Source organism: Mastigoproctus giganteus, chromosome 1 (assembly GCF_048544385.1).
Source record: "Mastigoproctus giganteus isolate SK-2022 chromosome 1, ASM4854438v1, whole genome shotgun sequence".
Taxonomy (NCBI): Eukaryota; Metazoa; Arthropoda; class Arachnida; order Uropygi; family Thelyphonidae; genus Mastigoproctus; species Mastigoproctus giganteus.
Window position 1 is genome coordinate 214,792,437 of NC_143575.1, and position 20,387 is coordinate 214,812,823.

At 36.9% G+C, this 20,387-nt stretch overlaps 1 protein-coding gene across 1 annotated transcript in view; it reads left to right on the forward strand.

The window, feature by feature from the left end:
- Window positions 1–399: 399 nt before the first annotated feature.
- The window catches only part of LOC150091513 (uncharacterized), a 31,511-nt gene continuing 11,523 nt past the window's right edge, over window positions 400–20,387 (forward strand). The window contains exons 1-3 of the mRNA XM_090384297.1: window positions 400–594; window positions 5,016–5,102; window positions 18,278–18,406. Coding sequence (XP_090240423.1) covers window positions 489–594; window positions 5,016–5,102; window positions 18,278–18,406 — 322 coding nt within the window. The 5' untranslated portion in view covers window positions 400–488. The remainder of the gene's footprint in view (window positions 595–5,015; window positions 5,103–18,277; window positions 18,407–20,387) is intronic.

A 20,387-nucleotide genomic window follows, 5' to 3' on the forward strand; every position in this document is an offset into this window, starting at 1 on the left:
TTCAAGAACAAATAATTTAATAATATTCAGAGTAAAACAGAGCAATTTTCGAAGTTTGTTTGTTATGTAGGCTTTACGGCTCAGGGGCAAAATGGCCATAATGGGCCTAACTATGCTCCACAATCTCCAATTTTCGAAGAAGCGATTTCAAATCCCAGTTAATCTAAAGTTAGGAATAAATATTTAGTTAAGTGTACATATTTGGCGGTTCCAAGACACTAATCACCCCAGCTTTCTGCAAGTTATCTAATGAAAGAGAATATGCATCAATCAGTACCAATATCGTAATGTAATCGGACTCGTAACCTTTTTCGATGGCATATTCTAAAAACTAAGAAAAGTGTTTATATAAAAATTACGTCAGCATCTCAGCCAAGAGCTGCGTGTACTGCGAGCAGTTTAAGTGAAGTAATGTGACGTTAAAATATCTGTTATTCAAATAAAACATTACGCTGTTTTGTACGTCGTGGTAAACAATAATTAAAATTATGGCTTCATTTGGTAATTTGATTTTAACAGGATATATTTTCCTCGTAATTGGAGTAACTAGACGAGCTGAACTTGAAGCCAGAATCTCCCCTCCGTCTCCTTCGCGTAAGTAGATTTTGTTGCATAACTTTTGCCGTTCGAAACGTGAATTCATCATTAAATACAAAACAAAGTAATATTACAATAAACTTTTAACATGAAAAAAAGAACAAGAAACGAAAAAAAAGTACGCTGTTCATAAAAAATATGCTGAACATACCTCACAGAATATCAACAGTATAAATAACGCTCTTCATACACTTAGAGTAGCTAATACAGACAGCAATTACAGTCTTCTGTAAAAAAAAAAAAAAAAAAAAAAAAAAGTAACTTACAAAAGTTGAAAAATGCCACACTGTTTAAAATTAAAATGAACAAGTTAGTTAAAGTTTTTGTTTATAGGCCGGCACGACCACCAGGTCAAATCGAGAAAAATGCTTTTTTTTTTCAAGGCCCACTAAGTACTTAAACTAGGACAAATGTAAGCTACATTAGAATGTACAATTTTTTATGATCTTACTTTAATTTGATTGTTAGGGCAAGATGGTACTAATAATAGAATCTCACCGTTAATTCATGAAAGTTATTAGAATACAAATATCCGAATTTAGGTTGCATTTGTTGTAGGTTATGAGCATAATGGGTCTCGAGAAATGAAATATTTTGCTCATTTTTGCACCATATTAAATCTCAGTTGCTAATTTTTTCAGTCCATTTTTCATAATTTTTCCAAATCTTGCTGAAATAACAAATCCTTGGTATCCTGATCCTAAGTACCATATCCTCATTAACCATCCTGCATACCTTTGTATCATCAGCAAATCTATACATCAAGCTTGAAATACCTATGTCAGTATTGCTAATAAGTATTAAAAACAGTAAGGGACAAAACACCAAACCCCATGGGCTCCACTCATATGTCAGATGAACTGATGAAATTTGTGGCAGAGAAAAAAAATGCATGAGTTACATGTAAATTATAAGATGATACAGAAGCCTATGGTAAATATAAAGTAATCTGTAATCACGTCACAATGGAGGTTTAGGCAAGCTAAGGCAGACTATGAGAAGTCTCTGGCAAAGAATAGCAGCAAAGACTTCTTTACTTCTATTAACAGTAGAAGGAAGGGGTTAAATCACATTGGTCCACTTGATGTCGATGGTTTAACAGTTGGCGTTCCTGCTCAGTTGCTGATAAACTGAATACGTATTTTGCATCTACATTCACACAAAGAATTCTTAAGGGAAGTGGATACCAGAAGTTTATCAAACTCTGACAGGGAAGTAAATTATTTTACAATGAGTGAGAGGAAACTGGAAGAGAAATTATTGAAGTTAAACATAAAAAGGGTACTTGGGGTGGATAAGATCTATCCAATTATATTAAGGGAAGCAACAAAGGAGGTAAGCAAATCCTTAGCCATAATTATGAGAATATCTTTGGTTTTACTGGAGGTCCGTATCTACTGGAGATGTGCGAATGTATTTTCAATTCACAAAGGTGACACGAGTAATTGCAAACCTGTTAGTTTAACCTCTGTTTCAGAGAAAATTATGGTGTCACTGGTTAAAGAAGGAATGCAGGACCATTTAGACAGGAGTGCAATTATACTGCAGTCAGAGCATAGATTTTTTAAGGGACAGTCTTGTCTGACCAATCATATTGGATACACTGTGCAGTAACAAAGGAACAGGAAGCAAAAAATCAATTTGATATCATATAGAGTATTTGAATTTCAGGAAAGCTTTTGATACTGTTGCACATAAAAAGCTGCTGCACAAATTGGTGCAGTGCGGCATTAAGGGTAAGTTACTGCTGTGTGAGCTCTGGTGTGCACAGACCACTTCAATCGTCACAAAATACATTATATCGACAACAACGGTGCAAATACTGGAGGCCATCCACACAGACATATACTATGCTGCCATAGAGCCACTAGGTTTAATAGAAGAGAAACGCGAGACCAGTTTATAAATGGGGATTAACGTTGGTTTCAATGATAGAGCCAATGGTTTCAGAGCCATCACACGTCTTTCCAATTCATCCCGCTGAGGTTCAGTGAACCTCATATTGCAGCTCGTAGTTGCCCACCTCACCATTCTCACATTATTTCCTTCAAACTAAACCATCGCGCTATGCGCTCTGTGTTCACTGGATCATTATCTTGTTTTAAATAAAAAAATAAAATAAAATAAAGAGAGATGTGTATAAATACATCAGTGTTGAAAGGGCGGATTTGTCTAGGCTCTCGAAATACTGCTCCTTCTACAAGGTTACCATCCGCAAAATATCGATTCAACGATGGCTTGGCGCCTCCGTAGCCAGGTGGGCAGGAGCAGCAGTGCACAGCACACGCTTCTTGATTAGACCGGCGTTCGAGCCCGTGACCACCAAATACGGAGGATGCGGAAAGGTCAGGAAATTACCACTGCATATACCCGGAGCAATATGGCCTTAGTTGCTAATGCTCCTAAAAAAAAAAAAAAAAAAAAAAAAAACAACAATAACAAACAACGATGGCTTCAAACCTAGGCAATGCAGTTCATTTCGTGTGGTCTCGAGTCAATCTGGTGCTAAACTAAAATACTTTTATATGATAAAATCAGCGTATACGAGATTCATCGCTCCAGAGAATATTTTTCCACTTTTCTAAAGGCCAGTTCCTTCGAGATAACACCACCTCCTGGTTGCGATGACTTTCATGATGAAAATTTTGATGCAGCAGTTCGACCACAGAAGTTTGGTTTATGCAACGCTTTGCTTACAGTATAAAATTAATATCTTTTATGTACGTTTCCTGACATCTTGGATGATTCTCTAAAAGCTCTAACTCCCATTTTTACGAACAAGATTAATTCTTTTGAGTTCTCGTGTTATCAAAATGCGTTGTCTGCATTTGATATTCAACTTTTATACGATCAGCTGCCTTGCACTTACATATGACGTCCCAGATGGAGGTCTCCAAAATGTTGAGAATTCCACATACGCTGAATCATGCCCTACGGCATTCCCCCATTACCCTGACACTTACTATGGCATCTCCCCATTCTTTTTCTGTGATATGTCAACAGCAGATAATCTTCCTCTTCAGCAGCTTAATTTATACCACTATGTTACCACACTGCCCTCTATAATATTTGCATAACCAACAATTTTCATAAAATGCAGTATACTTATTAGTTAGTGGTCTAAAACTTTTGGTAACATTATGTATGTACCTAGTCTGCCACAAATACCGCGACTGAGAAGTACTTGAGTAACACATGAGAATGATAAATAAAAAAATTTACTGACATACCATATTTTGTTGCTCATATGAGTAATACAATATGCAAATAGTCACTCAAAATTCATCCTTATGATTTTACAGAAACCCTCAAATCACGATGTCAGTCAAGCATGTATGATATTCGTGGGAAAACGGGCTATTGCTCTCCTCAGAGAGCACTTGAGAATCACTCTTGATCAGTGTCATCTGCTGCAGGCCATGCAGTCCAACCCTTCCCATGCAATTTAATGAGACGATATCACAATTTGTAATCTGATCAAATGGGTGCTTCCAGGGGGGAAAATCTCAGATTCCATAACCATCTGAGACCCCTAATCCATTGCTGAGTGGATTTTGCTATATGAGTAGGATCAGTTTCCTGTTGGAATATCCGCTGCGTTCAGCCGAAGAATTTGTTTCATTCATGAACTTCACTAGCTTCTCTGGAACGTTGGTTTCTTATATTTATTTTATTTTATTTTTTCACAAAACTACAGACCAGTATTTCTGGCAGCATAAGATAGTGCGGTGAGATATCTTCACCCACGAAACCATAAAAGAAACAGTATGAAGCCTTCCTTGCACTTCATGGATGACTTTAGTCTTCTCCTCAGGTGAAGCGTTACTTATTCGAAGTAGTGCAATGTCATGGCAACTCGTTGCGAAGGTATTCACAATATGAGATATAACTTAAAACGATGCCGCTTTACTAATATTCTGTTCATTCAGATTTGGCTATGTATTATTGATGCTTTCGCACTATACTTATACATAGTCTAGACTTTTCCATAGCTTAAGGCTTACGCCCTAAACGCTTTATAGTCTAAATACACCAGTGTAGTTAATTGCCTGATATGGTAACTGATGCCTAATGACTGGTCAATATGATACCTGAAAATATAAAAATATCTCTAGCTATCATATAGACTAAGCAGAGCCTCTTTGGGCACTGTTGTCCCACTCCATGTTCAGTACACCAAGCTCAAACAGCTGTCACTGGGCAACGCATTCGGGGTTTATACACCATGTCATAACTATATCACAGCTTGTTTGTTGTCACATATTAGGCACGTATTCACTTGTGCAACAGTGTTTATTGAAGTATTTGGTAATGGTATTTAAAATTAAGAAATAAAAGAATTGTATTTATCAAATTAGTCACTACTTAAATATTTTCATATAGTTTCTAATATTAAAATGTTCGTTATTTTCTTTTAGTGTATGATAATACCATGTATAATATATGGCACGATATTGAGCTACTTGGAAAGGATATCACAGAAGCACTGCCCTACTATAATTACCGTAAGTAAAATGTATAAATTTTTTTTTTCAATAGATTGTAATTTTTAAGTAAACAGAAAAACGAATTTATTCATATATACACTGCCCAACCATTAATATCCAGATTCCTCTCCGTTGATAGTTCATTACGTCTACCCAGAATACCTTTGGCGAGGAGCGCAGATATATATCCTCATTATGCCCTTGTTGCCATTGTTTAAAAATCGAAAAAGTGAATGAATCATTGATGTGAAACATTTTTTTGAAATTTTAGACTTTTATCAACATAAACTGGTAAATCCTAGGATTTAACTTATAAGTTCGAATTTCGGACAGTTATCAGATTTCGGGCTTTTACAATAACACATACACTGCCTACCATTAATATAAGGACACCTGAATATCTACAAATAAACTTCATTTAGAAGAAAAGTAATAACGTTTGCTGAAACCTTTAGCCTTTATGACAGCCTCTAGTCTCCATGGAACACTCTCCACCAGTTTGTTTTTGTAAATGTCCTCCGATATTTTCCGCCATTCGGCCTTCAAACGGCGACCAGTTCAGCAGTTTTTTGGGCAGTCTCTCCTTACAGGTACTATATGGTCCAAGTCATCCCAGAAGTTTTCATAACATTTAGGCAATGGGCTGGTGAGTCCAACTTTTCGACCCTCAAACAGTCCGTCACAACGCGAGCAGCATAACATGGGGCGTTGTCCTGCTGATACAGGTACTGTATAGGCCTTCTCCGACGTGCAGCCACAATGTCGGTAACACATTGTCCAGAACACCTAGATAGACTTCGGCATTCATGGTTTTGTCCAAAACAAACAATGGGCCCAGGCCAAAACCAAAAAAACACAACCCAGGCCATCATGCTGCCTCTGGCAAATTTCATTGTAGGGACGATGCAGTCTAACAGGTGGCTTTCTCCGGGTATCCGCCACGGGTCTGGCTCAATTTCGACGCCGCGAACAACTCCACTGACGGATTAATCCTGCAGCCAAAAACAATTCAGCCGCCGACATCAATTCCGCTGCAAATAGACAAACTTGCATGACGTCATTTTGACGTCGCTTGAAGTTAGCTGTTTTCTGGTTATAGCGTGTAATTACATGTAATATTGACAAATCCAGATTTTAGTCACACTTACTGTTGTTCTGGTCGTCCTTTTGGAAAGGTGAAAACTGGACAGAGAAGCTAGAAAAAACCTGCGAACAGAAGAAAAGCGTCCGAATGACGCACATGTATTTATGACTTTGAAAGTCAGTCAACAAACGTTTTTAGCAATAGTAAGGACGGTACTGGTATGAATAAAATGTACTGCGTTTTTTTTTAACCAGACATCCGAAGTAACGAGATACGAAGCTGGCAGTTAAGTTAAAGATGCTATAATTTACAAAAAAAAAAAAAAAAAAAAAAAAAGGAACCCGCCAAAAAACTTGAAACGTTACTTTTGTGATAGGTTTAATGATAAGTAAAAGCGCTTAATTAACAACTAAAGTCACATTATCCACGAAGTAAAAGAGTAAAAATAAAGGATTCACGTTTGTGAATTCAGAACTGACCTAGATATCCTTAACAAAACTAAATCTAAATTAAAATTTGATGTAAAATCTTGTTATCACAGAATTGGTGAATATTATGCCCTAATTTATTAAGAAAAAAAAAAATATATATATATATATAATAATTGAAAGTAAGTTAGCTATGCGAAATACTTAAAACTTGCTCTGAAAAAACAGCTAATTTTAGCGACGTCAGAATTACGTTATACAAGTTTGTTTATTGACGGCTGAATTGCTCTCGGCAGCGGAATTGAATCCCAACCAACCTCCGCCACACCCAGGCTGGTGGACGATGTACCGTGACTCGTCGCCAAAGCACAGCTTTCTGTTATCTATGGTCAAAAAACGGCCGCCCATACACCAATCTAGATGGCGTCTGGCATAGATGGGGTTGAGGTAATTGGTGACTTGCAGATTGCTGCACGAACGTGGTAACCCACATGATGCAGCGTCCAGGGCACTGAAGAGGTGCTTATGTGTCTCAATCGTCTCCCTCTGGGCCTGGTATCAACCTACGATACGAGTAGGCCATTCTTTGCAGGGTCTCGCTCTTTCAGCTTCAAAAGTTTTCAGAGTAGTTTCGTAAAGGTTTCAGCACCAGGCCGCTTCTGTTTGCAGATCACATCGCCAATCGTTGACTTGGGGATATTTAGCTCAATGTCATGTACAGAAAGATTGCTTATGTGGCGCCCTATTTCATTCTGTGATGGAAGTCTGTTAACTTCATTGATCGCAGATTCTTGCATTCACAATCGAACTACTGTCTCCTGGAAGGCCTACCATTACATTTATAGTGGTGTCTGACACGTACTGCTTGGGTAGTACGTGTCAGACCAGCTATCAACGAGGTGTGTCTGAATATTAATGGTAGGGCAGGGTACATGTATCCAACAAAAATATACAATAAATAAAATGCTTTTAACACTGTTCGGGACAAAATATAGGGATCACTCACCGAGCTAAAACAAAACTGTTTATGGATTTTGACATGCTCACATCTACTTTTTATTCGACGGCCGTAGTCCTACAAATTAATCGATTGCGAGCCGCTTCGGCAGCCGAATTCGAAATGTCACTTCGGCAATTATGTGCTTTGTGTGCATATATAGTTGCCGTAGTTGTAATGTAAATTATAATTCACAAAGTATTTATTTAAGAAAATTGTTACAATCAAAATTTATAAGCAAACGGACGTCTATATTATCCTATTTATTATTTGCAATTTCTTTTACCCTCTTGGTCCTATTAAATTATAAATTATAATACACAAATAATTTATATTGGGAACATTCAAGCTTACGGATGCATATTACAATGGTGTGCAAAACTTAAGGTCCAATATTATTTCTAAAGGTTACAACCACAAAATCAAACGAAACAGCCTGTGGCAATTTCCATAGCTGTGGCCGTTCAGTAGAAAGCTGGTGCACATTCAAAAATTTGAATCGTGATGAGAGGGCTCACATAAACAGATAAATGCAGCAGTTCAGCAGTTATGTGCAAATTACCGAATGGTGAGCACGATTGTTACAGATGTTCGATTGGTTTCATACAGTGCTACAGACAACGAAATGGCCAGTAGACAAAATCTTGAATTTATGCCTTGAATGGGTTGAGCACGCTGAATTCTGATGGGATCCTTCCACTTGTTCAGATTACGAACCTAAGGGGGCATAAATTCAAATTAAGAAGAGAAAGATGTAGATTAGATGTGGGGAAATTTGCCTTTAGCCAGCGGGTGGTTAATTGCTGGAACAAACTTCCATCTGTCGTTGTGGAAGTTGATAGGTTGAATAAATTTAAGGAGGAACTGGACAGGCATTTGGAGGGAATGGTGTGATTTTTTTTTTTTTTTTTTTAACTGATGCTGCATAAGCTCATACACTTGCTTTCTTGCATCAAATGCCACTGCTACTACTACTACTACTACTACTATATCTGGATAACTTTACTCGGGGTCGAATAACTGGGAAGCTCAATGTGCGAGGAGTGTGGCTGCAGAGTTCGGTATCGCCCATAGCATCATCTCACGTGCGTAGTCGGACGTTCAGGTACAGCTGTTCGAAGGACCAGTGGTGATCGTCCACGAAAAACAACGCCCAATGATGACCGCTTTATACTCCTACAAGACAAGAGGGACCGACACCAGACAGCGGGATCCATTGCAAACTAGCTGCACACGACGCAGGATATCGCAGTTTACTGTGGCCAGGCGACTCCACAAAGGTGGACTGTTTGCCCGACGGCTAATACGCTATGTCCATTTAACACCTGCCCATCAGAGTCACCGTTTACAGTGGTGCATCGAACACAAGGACTGGATAGCAGTCCTTGATGAGTCTCTTTACTGATGAAAGTAGATTCAGTCTCATCAGCGATTCAGGACGTTAGCTGATCTGGCGAGAGATTGGCACACGGTATCACCCAGCAAACATCACTGAAAGGGGTCGATATGACGGTCGTGGCGTTCTCGTCTGGGGAGGCGTTATCTTGGATGGACGTACACAACTCCAGATACTGGAATGCGGTACTGTAACCGGTGCACGCTACTGTACTGAGGTAATGCTTCTCCATGTGCATCTGTTCCGAGGTGCCATTGGCCCCGAGTTCGTGTTTATGGATAATAATGCCGCACCCCATCGCACTGCAGCTGTTGATATGCTTTTGGAAAGTGAGGACATTGTTCGTATGGTTTGGCCTGCCCGTTCCAACGATCTAAATCCCATCGAACACATATGTGACGCTCTGGGGGAACGCCTAGCGGCATGTCCACACCCACCAGAAAATGCTCACCAGCTGAAGATGGCACTGACAGAGGAGTGGACGATGTTACCATAAGAACTTATCAACAACATTGTTCTAAGTTTAGACAAACGGTGCAAAGCGTAGATTAATATTAATATTAGAGGTGGCATATCTCCTACTGAGGACCACCTCTTCCCTTTGTTCCATCTTTGGTAGTGATGCATCTGTATCGTGGCAACCAGTACTATTTTGCCATTTTTGAATAAAGTCCCTCTGTACCGTTTTGTTCCCGTTATTGTTTCCTTCATCATTTCTGTACCTCACGAGGTTCCTTTGATATACTTTTCCCATATCCAGGCCACCGCTATGAGAAGCTACAGGTGAAAACCTGACTGGTCCTTAAGTTTTGCACACCAGTGTAATAACATCACTGTTTTTGTTGCTATTGTTTTGAAATATAAAGTAGAATTATTGGTTATTAGTTAAGCCAGGAGTTCTCAAACTTAATAAATAAACAAAGAGAGAGGTTAGCAAAAAATAAATACGCCACTTACTTTTAATAATTAAATTTTAATAGATATGTTAAAATATATATTAAATGTAACGATGGTAAAACATTACAAAATTTTATAAAATAAAAACGTTTCATTCAATTATTTTCGTTTCGTTTTTAAAAAAAAAAAAAAAAAATCAATGTAAAACCATGGAAATTTTAAAAAGTTTTGCAACCCCCATTCGAGCTACTCTCAATTTGATTGGTTGGTTATTAGGAGTTTTATGGCGCATTATCTGTTTGAAAAACTCCGGATTAAGTTTAGAAAAATGCTTGTTTTCATTTTACCCCTTCATAAAATGAAAAACTTCTACTTAAATGCCAGTGTTAAAATGAGTAATGTCTACAAATTAATGCCTGTATCAAAATTAGTAATGTCTATAAACTTCTATAATGAAGTTTGATTTTTTTTTATAAACACTGGTGGTAAGCCTAATAGCTAAAAACACTGTGATACTAAATGATATGAAATACAAATTATTACATAATATATATACCGATACATAAATATATTACATAACATAACAGGTGAAATTCTAAAACATTTCTGTTACAGTATATTATATGCCAGGTAAAATTAAATGCGCAACTTACTTTTTTTCACTCTACAAAACTTATCAGTCGAATGAAACTTAACTTAAAAAATATATATCTTCATAGTTGTGGCCCTCTACTGGTTAACATAATTTAACAATAAAATGAAATATCGGGTAATTAATGATTCGCATAATCGTTAAATGGTACTGTATAGCGTATCAAACTCCTGGCCATCTGTAGCCTCCAAGAGCTGCCAACTTCGTAACAGTTTTAAAACTGTATGAAAGCTCTGTAATGCTAAATGATAATTCTTAAAGGAGATTCATTAATATAAAATTTTAATAAAATTAATAAATTATAAGAACATTGATATATGTTGGCATCCATGAAATCCTGTAATTTTTGCGTAAGGAATAAATATGTTATATTTAATACAGTGGCGTAGCTAGCATGTAGGCAGGCAAGGCAATTGCCTCCAGCCCCGTGTCCTTTATGATCCCGGCATCTTTGGCTGTCTCCTGTTTTTGCAATTTTCATTAAGTAGGGGCCCGAACATGTTCTTTACCTCCGGGCCCGAAAAAGGGTAGCTACGCTACTGATTTAATACGTTAATATATATAATACGTTATATACACTGTGCTGCCACTTTATTAGATACACCTACATAGTAGCGTGTTGAGCTTCCTTTAGCCTTTAAAACAGCCTGAATTCGTCTAGTCACGGATTGAACAAGATGCTGAAAACGTTGTGCAGGAATGGAGTACCATGCAGACATGAGTGTGTCACGCAGTTCCTTGAGATTAGACGGAGGTGTAGGCCTGCGGCGAACAGCCCTTTCCAGCTCATCCCGAATATGTTCACAATTGATCACAATTTCCTTGGAATCAGATAGATACTTTGCTTTCCTGGGGCTTCTTAATTGATCCGGTCATGGGGTAGACTGATAATCTTTCTGATTTCAGAAAGGTAGTATTATTGGAGCACGTTTAACAGGTACCACAATTGAGAAAACAAAGGAAATCATCATTGGTGTGTCTAAAGCAACCATCTAAAGCAAAGGAAGTAAGCAAACCCCTAGCCATAATTATGAGCTTCTTTGGACTCAAGGGAGGTACCCATAGACTGGAGATGTGCAAATGTAACCCCAATTCACAAAGGAGGATCAAAGGCTGACACAAGTAATTATAGACCTGTTAGTTTAACTTCTGTTCCAGGTAAATTAATGGAGGCACTGGTTAAAGAAGCACTGCAGGATCATCTAAACTAGAATTCAGTTATAGCTCAGACGCAGCATGGTTTTGTTAAGGGCAGGTCTTGCCTGACCAATTTGATTGGATACTATGATGTAGTCACAGAAGAACTGGATGCAGGGAATAACTTTGATATTATATATTTGGATCTTAGAAAGGCTTTTGATACTGTTGCACATGGAAGACTGCTGCACAAATTGGAGCAGTGTAGCATTGGAGGCAAATTGCTGCTATGGATAAGGGGATGGTTGAGTGGCAGAAGACAGTGAGTGGTAATCAATGGACACTGCTCAACGTGGACTAATGTTATTAGTGGAGTTCCTCAGGGTTCAGTGTTGGGTCCGTTGTTGTTTTCTGTGTTTATGAATGATATTGATGATGGGATATCAAGTTTAATGTCCAAGTTTGCAGATGATACAAAGGTTGGCAGGGTTGTTAAGGACACTACTGACGCTATGCTGCTGCAACAGGATTTTGGAAAGGTTGAACAGATGGGCTGAGAGTGGCAAATGAAGTTTAACATTGACAAATGTAAAGTACTACATATGGGGAACAGTAACCCCAGAGCAACATATCAACTCTGCGGTACTACACTGACAGTGGTGGAGAATGAAAAGGACCTGGGGGTAATTGTGCAGGCAGATATGAAGTTCTCTGAGCAGTGCAGACGAGCTGCAAGAGTAGCTCATGGTGTCTTGTCAATGATATACAGGAATTTTTCTAGCAGGGATAAGGAGGTGATTATTCCCTTGTATAAGGCAATGGTTAGGCCACATCTTGAGTACTGTATACAGGTCTGGAGGCCTCATTTCAAGAAGGATATAGAGCTGCTGGAACGGTACAGAGAAGGGCAACAAGATTAGTGAATGGAACAAAGGGTTGCTCTTACGAAGAAAGGCTTAAGTTTTGCAAATTACAGAGTCTGGAGACTAGGCACCGGCGAGGTGATCTGATAGAGGTGTATAAGGCTTTGAATGGTTTGAGCATGCTCAATGCCAATGGGATTCTTCATCTTGCTCAAAATAATCACCTCAGAGGGCATAAATTCAAATTGAGGAAGGACGGATGTCGGATAGATGTGCGGAAATTTGCCTTTGGCCAGCGGGTGGTTGGTTGGTGGAACCGACTTCCGTCACTTGTTGTTGAAGTTGATAGCCTAAACAAATTTAAGGCTCAACTGGACAGGTATTTCGAACGAACGGAGGGGTGACATGGGAGTGGTGTGTGTGTTTTTTTTTCTTTTTTGGCTGATGCTGAATAAGTTTGCTTTCTTGGATCATATGCCTCTACTAATGCTAATGCTAATCTCAAAGGTATATAATAAGTGGAGGACGAAAGCAGAATGCAGTTCTTAAAGGAAGAAATGCAGCACAAAACTGGCACTCCAAAAACAAAATGACAGGAATTTAAAGAAAATTGTGTGCCAGAATAGAATGTCCTGTGTGCAGAAAATGACTGAAATTTTAAATTTAGAAAAAGAAAGACCTATTTCCAATTGAACTATGCAGAAGGAGCTGAAGAATCTGAGATTTGGTAATCATGTGCCATATGAAAGCCATTTCTTTCTGCAAAAAGTTGAAAGATTCAACTTTTTGTAGAAAGGAATCATGGACTATGGATTCGTGGACAAAGATCATGTGGTCTGACGAGTCTCCATTTACAATTTTTTGAACCAATAGCAGAGTGAAAGGGTAACATAAATCTCATGAGGCTATATATCCAGACTATCTTGAGTCCACCACTCAAGCAGCTGGAGATAGTATCATGATGTGGAGTAGGTTCTGTTGGTATGGACTGGGCCCTCTCATACCGTTAGATCATGTTAGTTCAAATGAATATCTTTCTGTCCGATTGGACTACCTGCACTCTGTAATGCTTCATTTTTACCAGGATTGCAATAATTCTTTCAATATGATAATGCAAGTACACACTGTGAAAAAAATGTATCTGAATGGCCTGAGGAACACTGGCAAGATTTCTGGTAGAACAGTTTTACTAAAAGAGTGTGTTCCTTTTTTTTTGTAAGAGCCATAATGGTTATTGATGGTGCCATTGGCCTTTCTGCTTTTATCTAACAGGATGTCATTTGCATAAATAGAATGTCTTGAAGTAAATGACAACTTTTACATGTGCGGCGCCGTTTTCCCATGGTGGCGGAAATCTGAACTTTTTTTTTTTTTTTGTTTACAATTCTCTTCCCCATATCCTAAATGACATACCCACCAATTTTCACAGCTCTAACCGTTTTGACACTAGGGGCTCCTGAATAGGGAAACTTCTTTTATAACCACCCAGTGTATGTGCATGTTAATATATATATTAATATATGATATGAATTAGGTGCCATGACAAGGTTTTGCCTCAGGTGCCACAAACGGTAGCGCCATTTCTGCTTATATTGAGACCTGAACAGGGACAAACCAAGGTACACACAAGCCAGGCAGCTGCCTAGGGTGCAATGAGGGCACCTGGAAGGACAATATTATAAGAATAGTTCTCTAAATAATACTCAAACCTGAATACTCAGAAACAATATATTACATTTTCTTTTTCTTGTATATCATAACAGTTATTATTATTATTATTAGCCACAGGGTGCAAGAAAACCTGAGGCTTATGCTGCATCAGCCAAAAAAAAATTCTGAAGTACCGCACCAGAGAGAGAGAGAGTCAGAAGTAAACGGGAATCACTAAGAAAGAGAAGTATGATGATATCCAGCTCAGGACCCTGGGTGTGCCAAGCCCATACTCACCACATGTGAGCCCCTGGTTACAAAGTTTTGATTGAAGTAAACACGAAATATGTCTTTTCTCTTGTGAATGAAGGTTTTGCTGCTGGAGCATAGAAAAAAAGATTTGGAGTATAGAAAGCTAAAAAAATTAGATTTGGCTCTGTATTTTATTTGGCTTTGAATTTGCTTTAATAAAGGCAAATTCAAAGTACAGTATTTCAAAGTCAAAAGTTGACAATCCTTAAACCTGAGTTCAATGAAACCTATTAAAGGAAGTTCCTTATTCTGATCAAAAAATAGATATAATTTTTGTAGCAAAGATAGATTTTTACATCAATAATCAATATTGAAGGGCACAATTGAAAATTTTCACCTAGGACATCAAGAAAGCTTGGGGAGCACTGTAACTGAACAACATAAAAATGCATTCCTTTTTCATTATGCCTATCAGAAATGCAAGGATGCAAATAATAAAAAACTTATTTCTATATGCCAGATATTACTTTGGTTAAAATTTAGAACATGGTGACCAACTTTCTTATTATCAAGCATGTTTAACTTTTTTTTTTTTCCTAACAGATTTTGGTTGTTCAAGTTAATTTGTACCATAAACATTCAGACAACACTAGATTTCTATTTGGTGTACACCTGGCAGAACCAATGACCAGTCTTGCTATATAAAATGTGTTAATGCAATAATCAAATATAGGCCTACATTATACAAAAATATCTTGGGAACTAAACTCTTTTCCACAGGTTCCTAATCTTGCTGTTTGGAGATTCACTGTTTGTGGACATATTTTGGAACATAATTCCTGTGAATGGCAAAGTTCTACTGTAATATATAAGTATATAAGCAATGTCATATTTTGCAGACTACAGAACTCCTTTATATCAAATCATCTCAGGCAGCAGCATGTCTAATGCATCCCTCATCCTAACTTAGTACAATATGCAAAGCCCATTTATGGAGGGGGTGATTCTCAGGCCCCAGCTGTGATAGAGAGCCTCAGAATTTACTTATATATTCAAACAATCTAGGGATACAAAATTGTTTTCAGCTCCCAGTCCCAAGAGTGCTGACATGAAAGAAATGTTGTGCCACATTTTATTCACCTTCTTAAGAAAGAAAGTTTTCTCAGAGAAAAAGCTTTGTGCATTGGGAATGAGTATAATATAAAAGGTCTTGCAACAACAGGCAAATACAGTAGAATAAATAAAAACTTTTATTAAAATAATATTTGGAAAAATATAAGTGAAAACATATATGGGTTAGAATTGACCATGACTCAAGCCCATGTGGCTACAGAATATGGCTGTTCTTTTATTCTATAGCTTGTAAATTCCTTGGATTTTATGTGGCTATCTGGAGTATAATAAGAATATTTATTTATGTATGTAAATAAAATTATAAAACATACATACATATAAAGGAAGTTTTGAAGCAATGTGCTCCTTTATCACTTCAACATTATTGTATTTTTCTGTACATTAATAACTTTTTTTTATTTATTCCTCTCTATTCATCGGTTGCTCCAAGAAATTTTATATTACAGAATCAAAATTTCTTGAAAAAAACTTCATCAGAAAAATATAAATAAATTTTTTATTTATACTCCAGGACAACAACATAAGATTGGAGGAATTCAATATAGAGAGGATACTGGGACTGTTAAAATACACAGTATTTTAACAGTGTCAACTCAAACCTATTACAAATGTACCGTCATGTTTGACTACTTTGTTATGGCTGCCTTTTATCATATGAAGAATAAGATGATTGCATCTTATTAAATGTAATTGAAAACATTATTCAAGGTAAAAAACCTATGAAGCAAACTTTGTATCAATTTTATTTATTTTTATAATTTTTACTTGATAAATTTGTTCTCTTATGTTCATCTTCCCTGGGACTAATGTGGGTGGAAGATCTACAGTATCTAACTCACAACTGTTCAAGGGGCCCCTGTTGAGACCTTAATATTACATTTTTTTAAATAGTTAAATTCATTTTTAATAATCACCAAAAAAATTCTACAAACTTAAAATAACATTAATGCATTTTTTTATTTTATTAATTTTTTTATCTTATTCATTAATTATAAGTTAGAATTGACTTGTTGTTTTTCAACCCTCACATCTACATGTGGACACACATAAACACATATACACACACACACAAGGGAAGGGGCACTGTGTATTTCCACCAGAGTCCTCATTAGCTCTTGACACTCCTGATCTCCCAATTTTGCTTCCAATCCTTTTAAACAACTGGTGTCTGTTCAAAGGTGGTTTGTACATTGACTATACATCAGTAAAATTATTCTATTTAAAAGGACAAGTTAGTTAATGTATGCAGCACATTACATTTCAGGTGTGTTATCAAACAGTAATAATTCATGATTTTTAACAAATCAACAACTTTTATGTGCAAACTTTGAACATTTCATTTCTGTGCATTCTCCATACTGTCCACTCATTCTTCTAATCAGGGCACTGCAACAATCATAATATATAGTGCTTCAGCTACAATACATGGTACTGTATATAGATAGCCTATGTTTATATGGTATATAGATATGTATGAAAATAATAATAATCAAAATGAAAGAAATATCCCTCTTATATTTTAATTAAGTTTGGGATAGCTTGACAAATAATTCTAAAAGATCCAAATATAAAATTTCATAAAATCTATCTACTGGGAGTTGAATTATTACATGAAGATGGAAATGGTGAATCAAAAGGTACATTATGCATATGCACTAACAAACCTAGGAGAAAAAAAACAGTACGCTAGTTTTATTTACTTATTTTTATAACAAAAACGTTCCAAGGTCTGTCCAAAAGAATGGTAAGTCAGTACTGTGTCAAGTGCCTGGATGTAAACATGAAAATGTTGCCCTCCACTGCAAATATATATGTTCAGGTTTTTTTTGTCCTCCCCCACAAACATGAAAAGGCATGTGTTTGTTTTGCCTCCTCTGAGAGTTCAAACTAAAGCACTGTTTAAATCACTCACATAGTTCCTTTAAACTATTATTTAACATGGTTCCCTTTTTAGCATTAGCATTAGTAAAGGCATATGATGCAAGAAAGCAAGCTTATACAGCATCAGCCAAAAAAAAAAAAAACCTTCCCATTTCACCCATCTGGTCACTCCAAATGTTTGTCTATTTCAGTCTTCAATTTATTTAAGCTATCAACTTCCACAACACCAGATGGAAGTCTGTTCCAGCAATCAACCACCCACTGGCTAAAGGCAAATTTCCACACATCTATTCTACAACAGTCTTTCCTCAATTTGAATTTATGACCCCTCAGGTGATTAATCTGGGCAAGAGGAAGAATCCCATCAGCACTGAGCTTGCTCAAACCAACCATTCAAGATACACCTCAATCGGACCAGTGTATTTTATAATATAAAGTAAAAACACTAAAAAAGCCCATGTTTAAACTATTTGTCACATTTTTTTTTTTTTTTTTGGTAGTTGTTGGCGCATCGGCTTCTGTGGCCATAATGCACCTCCCAAGGTTTTTGCAGTACTTTGATCCAAGCCCGAGGCGGGATTCGAACCCGCGACCTTTGGGTTACCAGGCAGGCACTTTACCCACCCGGCTAGCCCGGTCGGCTATTTGTCACATACTCCCGTTGAAATTATCTTAGAAATTTTTGATTTCATCACAATAATTACGCTTTAAAGCATTAGGGTTCACTCTTTCTCGTTCTGAAAGTGATGTTATCTATCCTTTATTTTATATTTCAACCTGTTCACTAATATTATCTAATGCTAATCAATCTTTATCCAATAGATGGATGTCATGGAGCTCCACCTGCTATTGCACACTCTGATTATTTGAGGAATAAAGAAAGTGACAGTACCATGCAGGTTAGAAATAAAAGGAGGACTCCACCAGTATGTTTCTGTAGAGGAGCAAAAGGTAAAAAGCTGTACTGATTTTTTTTTACTTGATAATGTCATTTAATAAGAAATATAAATGATTATTTAAACTAATTTATGCTCATAATCAGACCTAATCAGATAATACTTACCTGTAAAGAGAACCAAAGGTAGGATCGTTTTTAAGGTAATTAGTATTTGATTTGTTTAAAAAGAATGTTTAATATTGTGATTATCTTATGCAATTCGTAATTCTATACCTAAAAATGCAAATGAACACATTTGTTTAGGTATCCCATTGTGTGTGTGTACCATGCAATTTTTACTATGTACATATTGCATTGTGTGTGTGTACCATGCAATATGTACACAGTAAAAATGCTTTCATACATTCATAAACTCTACAGAAAGAGTAACAAGGAAAAAAAAAAAAAACAGTTGTTTCAGTGTGGTCGTTCATTTATTAATTCAATGTAATTCATTACTGATACTATTTTCTATGTTGTAATGGTCAACAAAAGTATATTACAATTCCTAAGCAGCACAAGTAAAACACAAAGCAGTGCAGCAGCATATGTTGTCTTTGCTATTTTCTTGCACTACAGAGGAAATTGTTTCATAACAAGTATATTGAGTTTGTAACGTAGTTTTATTTAACCACTATATTTTTATTACTGTTAAATTAGTGCTCTTATCACAGTAATAAAAATTATAAAACAATTTAGGAAATAGCAGAAATATTTAAAATGAGAGCAAAGAAGTAGAAGTGCAGATCTACAATCCTTGGTTGTCATAAAGAGGTTAAAGGACAAGTGAAAAAAAGAAGACCGGGGATGCCAATAGTCGTTACGAGGGACTTTCGTTGAATAAAATGTCATCAGTTGGCAAATGGGAGAGAAGTGAGCACGTGTTGTATTTAAAGTTTATCTATACTCTCGTGATGCTCTTTTTGACACGTGGGAACTTTAGCCGTGAGAGGTTGAAGGGAAGTTTAGCGTTAATAATATTGAGATCGGAATAGTGTCGGTACCATTCAATGGTGAGGGCTTCATACTGAAGAATTCTGTAGCTCGATCTAAGTTTAATAATGGTGATGGCAGAGTCAACAAGGGGGGTGTGGTTGTGGGTTTGAGCGTGGATTGTTAACTCAGTGCAGGATTGACCTGTCTTGAAACTGTTGAAGTGGTAGTATGCGCGAGTATTGGAAGTTGTGGAGGAACCGAATTTGGTGGTAGTGCTGCCGATGTAACAGGTGTCACAGTTTGGTTGGCATTTTATGATATATTATATTATTGAGATAAATCCTGCACTGAGTTAACAATCCACGCTAAAACCCACAACCACACCCCCCTTGTTGACTCTGCCATCACCATTATTAAACTTAAATTGAGCTACAGAATTCTTCAGTATGAAGCCCTCACCATTGAATGGTACCGACACTATTCCGATCTCAATATTATTAACGCTAAACTTCCCTTCAACCTCTCACCGGCTAAAGTTCCCAAGGGTCAAAAAGAGCATCACAAGAGTATAGATAAACTTTAAATACAACATGTGCTCACTTCTCTCCCATTTGCCAACTGATGATGTTTCATTCAACGAAAGTCCCTCGTAATGACTATTGGCATCACCGGTCTTCTTTTTTTTACTTGTGTCCTTTAACCTCTTTACGACAACCAAGGATTGGAGATCTGCACTTCTACTTCCTTGCGCTCATTTTAAAATCTGTTTAAAATATTTTCACCACATTCTCCGCCGTAGTTCTTTTTAATGCACCTTCCAACCTAAATTTAGCCACCATCTACCAATAAATTTATTGCAGATTTCTACAAGGTGAGTACCATTTTTTAAGCACTTGCTATTTATTTTTAGTCAGATTTATCACGGTATTATAAGATTACTATAATTTCATTATTGTTACTTTTATTATTATTATTAGCCATATGGAACAAGGAAGCCTGAGGCTTATGCTGCACCAGCCAAAAAAAAATGTTCTTAATTACCCTGAGAGAGAGAGAGAA